Source organism: Drosophila mojavensis, unplaced genomic scaffold, assembly GCF_018153725.1.
Source record: "Drosophila mojavensis isolate 15081-1352.22 unplaced genomic scaffold, ASM1815372v1 contig_74, whole genome shotgun sequence".
NCBI lineage: Eukaryota > Metazoa > Arthropoda > Insecta > Diptera > Drosophilidae > Drosophila > Drosophila mojavensis.
The window spans coordinates 12,041,960-12,049,178 of NW_025318899.1; the positions used below are offsets into that span (position 1 = coordinate 12,041,960).

At 38.6% G+C, this 7,219-nt stretch overlaps 1 protein-coding gene across 1 annotated transcript; it reads right to left on the bottom strand.

The window, feature by feature from the left end:
• Window positions 1-2,020: 2,020 nt before the first annotated feature.
• On the bottom strand, window positions 2,021-6,909 carry LOC6582185 (pH-sensitive chloride channel 2). The gene is made up of 7 exons (XM_002007853.4): window positions 6,083-6,909; window positions 3,905-4,032; window positions 3,430-3,837; window positions 3,200-3,358; window positions 2,983-3,138; window positions 2,541-2,920; window positions 2,021-2,481 (listed from the first exon to the last, which is right to left on the bottom strand). Exons 1-7 carry the CDS (start codon window positions 6,148-6,150, stop codon window positions 2,233-2,235), a joined length of 1,548 nt encoding a protein of 515 aa, XP_002007889.1. The 5' UTR covers window positions 6,151-6,909; the 3' UTR covers window positions 2,021-2,232.
• Between the last annotated feature and the right edge of the window lie 310 nt (window positions 6,910-7,219).

The following is a 7,219-nucleotide window of genomic DNA, read 5'->3' on the forward strand; positions in this document are numbered from 1 at the left end:
AGCAAATGAAGAGCTTGGCAGCCAGGTAAATGGCGAGCAAACCTTATCAAACACTACCTTTTGCTGGCATTGTAGTTGGCCATAGCCCTCATTCTGTGTACATCCTACCCGCCTCCAGTTCCAGTTCCAGCTCCAGCTGCTGCCGCTACTTTGTTGCCTGCAGCTAAGCGCCGCTTTTAGCCAGACCGCACCCGCAGCCCAATTGATTGTCACTTGAGAGCAACAGCAATTGATTGACATCATGTCTTTTGATTTCCCAAGTGTGAACCAATGCACTGAGCTGCCACAAAATAAAAAAAAAAAAACAACAGCAACAACAACAACAATTGCAAACAAAGAAGAAAATAGTTACGAAACAAAACAATGCAACACAATGCCGCAGCAGTCAAACTGCGTCATTTGTATGCCACATGTGGCTCAACTTGGCAGCAGAGCCCCAGCGACTGCAGTTTGCATAATAATGTAAAAATATCACATAACTTCATTATGGAATCTGCATAGCTGTAAATTGTTTATAAATAAATTTCTGTAGAACAACAAAATCCATTTTTGAGGCGGACTCGCATATGAGAAGAGCAAAACACTACAAGTAGAAAGAGAGGGCAATAGAGTAGAGTAGAGAAACAATGCAAGGCAGAGTTCAGCAGATTGTATAATAGAATAGAAGGCAGCAATTAGTGAAAAATCGAAGAGAATAAAATCAAAATTTGAGGTTTAGTTAGAAATACAAAACTTAAATGTTAAAGCCAAGTTTTCCTTCATTTCCAAAAAGTAAAGCCCCAACAAATTTTTGTTAATATTTGTACTATTATTTATAATATTATTTAAAAACAAAAATTATATAAATTACTTTAAAATCATTTATTTTTTAAATTTCACACAAATAGTTGACACATAATTTCTGGTCCCAGAATTTGCATGTCAATTGAGTGCTGGGATCTGCCGTTTAGACTACAAAGTCGCATGTGCTGAATTTGATTGTGATGCTAAGCTGATAAACTGATGCAATTTGGCCCAGATACAAATCAACGGCCAACTGTTGCACGATGCGTTTTTCCTTCAGCTGCAAATCGCTCGATGAGCGCGCAAATTCAATAAATTATGTTTCAATTTGCGAGCCAGCACTAGATGTTCTTCGATAATAGAGAGAAATTGCAATCAAAAACGGTTGAAATGAAACTATGGCATGAAAGAGAAGTACATTTTATAGAAAAAGAAAGAAATATAATTAAATTTTAAATTGCAATTTAAGCCGCTTAGCAGCAAAATGCGAATGTTTGCCGTGCTTAAACTCCATTTGCCGTCTGCTCAAAGCACAAGGAATTTTCACTTTTCCAAAATGCAAACAGAATCTTTTAATGCTTTTTCAAGCCATGAAGATATGTATATATGCATGTATATATATACATATATATATTAAGCATTAATACGCCTTTGTAAATGTTAAATGTTCGCCTAATTGCATTTGCATATTTTGATTATATTTAGGGAAATGAAAGTGCTAAATGCATTGAGCTTGAGGATATACCAATTCATGTGAGCAAGCGGAGGCGGGAGTCGCTTATTGGATGCAGTGAAGCAAACTCGAGCAGGAAATTTGAGTGCAACGGATATGAGCGGCAAGCGGGGTAGTTGAAGTTGTTTCAAGCGATTAGCATCGCCTAATTAATGAATATGCGAATTAATGAGGCTGATTAACTTTCCCCCACACATGACAGTAATTAACTAAACCACATAACTATGCTCAATTAGACATAAACAGTTACTAATACTCGTAGTAATTACTTTAATTGTAGTTCGTTAGATTTATTATGAGCATGCGAATTGCGCCACCTATCGGCTGTCGTGCGCAGCATCCGCTACGCCATCTACTGCTGTGTCATAGAAATCATGTTAGCTTACAGCTCCAAGCTTTACGGCATTTAAACTTAAAGCTTACCCTAGTACGCTTATACGGTCACACTTTTCGCTGAAGCGCCGCATTTGAATAGTGAAACGGGATTTTCTTCTTCTTCTTTTCTTATACTATAAATATGTATGTTTATTGATTGTCTTTATACGATTTGGGCGATATTTGTACAACTATGACTATGAGATGATCCAGCTTACGACTAATTTAAAAGTAGACATAATTATTATGAGCGTATATGAATTCACATGTATGGCAACGAATGTGTGCGTGTGCTTATAAGTCACATGTATATATATTATTGTGTATATGTGTATGAGTGCCTAAAAACAATACACGAAAATCCAGTAGAGCGCATTAAAAGCCAAAAACATGCCAGGGAATAGCAGGCGCGATCGTCTGTCGATCCACATGGCAATCTCTTGCGGCGTCATGGTTGTAAATGTGGTCGAATCCTTCTCCTTCTCTTTGTCCTTGTCCTTTTCGATGTCCACAATGTGATCATTGGTGGAGCGCGCACTGCACACGGATAGCGTATCAGCGCATTCGGTGCGTATGATGGGCAGGTTAGGCTGTAATCAAAGGCTTATATAAATATCTCGACTATTCGGCACACTCTGCATTGACTTACGTGAACTGTTAGATAGTTGTTAAAGCCTGGATTCACTGTGCCATTGCCATTGCGCACGCTCTCCGTGCTGGATACAATGTTGTCTAAGCTGGAGCAGGAGCGCGCTCTTGACTCGTTGCTTAAGCTGCCGCCCATTTGGCGCCGTGATGGGCGTGGCGTTAATGTGGATTTTATGATGTATTTGCTATTCACTTTCTTCAGCTCAATATTCTCCTTGCGTCGCCATATCGTATTCACAAAAGCGAACTCCACCAGGCTGCCGAAGATGAAGAAGGTGCAGCCAATGAACCACACCTCCGATACCTTAATATAGCTGACCTTCGGCAAGGTTTTGCTCTGCGACGAGGACAACGTGATGAAGGACAACATGGTGCTGGTGCCTGAAGAGCGAATGCCATACGTGAGTACTGGAATAGTTTCAAATTTGAAGTGCTTGACTTACCCAGCATAATACGTGGAGGTGACGCATCAGCTTGCAGCCAGAAGGAAACCCATGAGATGGCCACAATCATCATGGACGGCAGATAGTAGTCCAGCAGATAGAAGCCAATCTCACGCTGCAAGTTAACTGTATAGCTAAGCGAGCTATAGTTGCCCTCTATAAGAAAGACGAAAGGATTTAAACGATTCTCTTTGTGGTTCAGTGTCTCAGGACTTACGGAAGGCACCATGTCGCATATTGACCTCATCGGAGAGCACAACGGAGGTGTTATGCCAATACTGACCCAGATTGTACTCAGTGAGTCGCATATCGGGATCGAAAGATATAGGCGCACGATCCTCCCACTCCAGAATTAAGTCAGAAGTGTTGTACATCCCTAGCATAAATAAGAATATTTAATATTTATCCAATAAGAAGATTTTCAATAGTAGAACTTCTTCAACTTACAGCTCTCCAGCACCGTGGAACAGTACTGCTGATCGAATGGAAACTTCTTGAAGTTCATCCAGCAGTAAAGCGAGGCTTGAATGCGTGTCGAGATGATCACATTGCCATCTCTGGATATGGACGTCAGCACGTCCTTCTCGTCGGTGCCCAATATGCTGGACTCTCGTTCGTTGGCAAAGAATATGTGCGGCAGCCAGAGTCGTTCGCTCAAATGCTTTTGGCCCAGGATCGTTTCCCGTCGCTCCGGCGCAAACTCCTTGTAGGCGAGACGCTTGTCCTGGAAACTCAGCTGCAGCAGTGCGTGCATCTTGAACTGCAGCAGATCCGAGTTGAGATTCTGCAGCAAGTAAACATAGATGCGCAGCTTGACCACAATGGGCAGACGCTTAGACGTTATCTTGTCGTATTCTGCAATGGGAAAATGAAAAACAATTGTAAATCGAAATTTACTTGAGCCAGAGCTAATGACACTTGCCTATGGGCCGCTCCAAGCGATCGTAGCGACAGACGTGCGTCATTCTCTGGATCAGCTCGGTATACTGTAAGCTGTCCGCGTTGGCCAGCGTGGGACAGTTCTCGTCCACTGTGCTATCGTTGGCGGCGCTAAAAAGATAAACAAAAAGGTAAATGAACTAACCGAGTCGATGCTAATGCGGCGTATGAGTAATTTAAGCTAATAGCGTAAGGCTTGGTCATTAGCTGTGCTTTATTTGTATATATATTTAAAAATGTTCATATATATGTATATACTTCTTTTTATATATAATATATTTTATTTTTATAAATATAAGTAAATCGATTTGATTTGCATACTTGACGACAAACAAGGCGTATAAGAAATGTAAGCTAAATAAACTTTTTATTTTTTCTACCTCTTGCTGACTCTGTGTTTCTTGAATAAGTTAGTAAATTTCAATAGAAAACCGTTATTAAAACAAATATAAATCCTTTTATGCTAACACTGCGTATGAGTAATTTACGCAAAACAGCCACAAGAATTCTATCACAACAATTACAAATATTGCTGTTGTTGTTTTAATATTTAAAATACATATGTTTCATTTGCATATTGGTAGCCGTGTTCAAAGCGGCTTCTGAGTCACATAAATCTTAAACTTAACTGTTTAGATTTATGCAATTTTTTTTGCTCAAATTCGAGGCGTCTTCAAAATCAATTTGATTTATTTATTTTAAGTTTGATGTGTTTTTATGTTGATTTTTTGTTTTTATCAGCTTTGCCGTTCAGGCAGTTAATTTATATTAAATTGCAACTGTTTGCAATTAACTCTGAAGCAAGCAGATTATGGAGAAAAATATTTAAATTTAGTCAATTCGATAAGTATATAAGCGTTATTTAAGTACAGTTCTGTATATTGCCAAGTGTGAGTTCTTATTGGCAATTAGCCCATTTAGTTGGCCGGGGATGAGGGGCGCAGCCACTGAGCAGCTGTTCAAGCTCATTTGGAGCCAAGTCTGTGCTTGCTTGCCATTAAAACTAATATTTTTTATTTTATTGTTTAACCTGCTTATTGTATTATTATTGTCGTTGCTGTTGCTGTTGCTGTTGTTATTAGACAAGCAAACCAATTCAATTACTGCAGTTGGGCTGATCCCTAGCCAGAAAATCCATAAATAAACTACGGTAGCTCGTTTATTTCTGGTTTGTTTTTAAATATTTACCTATTGACATTGCATTTAATGCGAGATAATAATTTTCCATTAGTTCTCTAACCTTCCACAGCTGAGCACCGAAAGAAGGCTTGAATTAATTATAAATTAGAAAAACAAAAAACAAAAAAAAAACTGTGGCGAAACGTAATCATTTTTTGTATTTTCTCTCTCCATATTTTTGCACCTTCAAATTATGCAAATATTTGTTTAATGGCGTCGGCGGTATATATAAATAACGGCATATTTATGGGGCACTTCACAAACGCAATGTTACTTAATTTATTAAAAAAAACTATATATATACATATGTAAATAATTATATTATTTACTTTAGCTATCAAGCAGTTGAAACATCTTCTATGTAAATAATTTTGATATTAAATTTGATAACCGCCTGGTATTCCCGGGCAATCTTTTTGCCTTTATCAACTTACAGCATAAGGAAACATGTTCTTTACAAAAAGAAGAATAAAAGAAAAACTGCAGCAATTTCTTACTGCTTATCAGTTTTATCAGTTGTGTAACTGAAAATTTCAACATGTTTTATATAGAAAAGTTAAGGCAAATGTAGAAATTTTCACTTTAGATAAAAACAAGAAACAAATTCCAAATATACAAAGCAAAACAAAGAGCTAGGATAGTAACCCAAAATAAAACAAAACGAAGTAGAAACAAAGAGCACAAAGAATCTCAAATTTCATTTAGCTATTTTTGGCCGAATCGCCGTATAAATTGGTTGTATCTGACAATTGGAAACATATCAATGCTATTTAGTTTTATCAGCCTCAATTGTTTTGCTCTTTGGCAGCAATTTGCAGACTCTATTTGTAAATTCGGTATGAAATTAAAATTACTATCAGCATTGCGTCTCGGCTGACTAAAGAGAGCGGAAATATGACAAATATATGTATATATGCCAAATATCTAGAAATTACTTAACGGGTATTTCCTATCTGGCGAGAATTCAATTAAATTTACTTACCCAAAAATCGTTTGTACATTGCCGCACACAAATGCTATGAACAATAATTTTATCAGCTGTTGCTTCATTTTCTAGCAATTCTATATATTTTTAATTTATTTTTCGCTTTTTTGTTGATTTTGCAGCACTTCTGTTTTATTTATTCGATTTGCATAATGCTCATGTTTTGATATTTTTTGAAACACTTGAACAATTTGTTTTGTCACCTCGGCACACGATCTTTTATCCTCGCTTCGCTACACCATTCACTTCCAATCAATCGAATTGCGAATGTGTTGTTGTTTTTAATGTTATTTATTTCATAAATTTAATTGATTTAAATAATTTGCTTTTTCTTTGGTTTATGTTCTATTGGCGAGGACGTGGACCTGTTGCTAGTCGTTGGCGCTTTGATCTCACGTCGCGTTTGCGCCTCGCAGAAATACCTGATTGCGCTGCGCTGCGTTGCGCTGCCTCTGCTGCCGTCGTTTTTTGTCGGCGTCGGCGTCGAACACTCACAAAGCACTGAGCCGAGCGCTCAGCAGCTGAGTGCCTGATACAGGTGAGCAACTGAGCGGCAAAGCGATAGAGCGGCAGAGCAGCCGAGAAGCCGAGCAGGTGAGCAGTTGAGCAGCAGCTGAGCTGGAAGCTAGCGAAATTTGATTGTAACTTGCCGCAGTTGCCCAAAAGTATTGTGTGTTCGGTTTGCTGATAACACAGTCAGCTACCCAGCCACCAGCAACAACAAAAACAACAGCCAGAGATAGCAACAACAATAGCTTGACTCTCGCTTTTGTCGGCGTCTGAAGGTATTCCCGGTGTGCTACGTTGCTAGCTGTCGAACAGCGTAAAGGCAACAACGCAGGGTCGCTAGAGATCGTCTCACTTATAAACTGGCCGCAGCATCAGCGGCCAAAGCCACAGCTAGAGAGACAAACGACGCATAGTTACCCTATAATATGAGTGCAGCCAATATAACCAGATATGTAATATGACCTGAAGAGCGTACGACTTACAGCTGATCAACTCTTATGCAAATCACATTAGGTACTGCAGCTTTAAGAGCTCATTTAATGACTCAATCTGCCGAAGCAGCTATAACTCAGCTCTCTTCAAAGAGTATAAGAAAGTAATATATATGTAAATTTAAGTTAATGC

What these genes read in the sequence shown, in the direction of transcription:
- LOC6582185 (XM_002007853.4), bottom strand. Translation starts at nt 6,150, where the DNA reads ATGAAGCAACAGCTGATAAAATTATTGTTCATAGCATTTGTGTGCGGC. An exon ending in TTCCACGGTGCTGGAGAGCT is followed by an intron (nt 3,359 to 3,429) that starts GTAAGTTGAAGA and finishes TATTTATGCTAG; the next exon opens with GGATGTACAACACTTCTGAC. An exon ending in TATGCGACATGGTGCCTTCC is followed by an intron (nt 3,139 to 3,199) that starts GTAAGTCCTGAG and finishes TCTTTCTTATAG; the next exon opens with AGGGCAACTATAGCTCGCTT.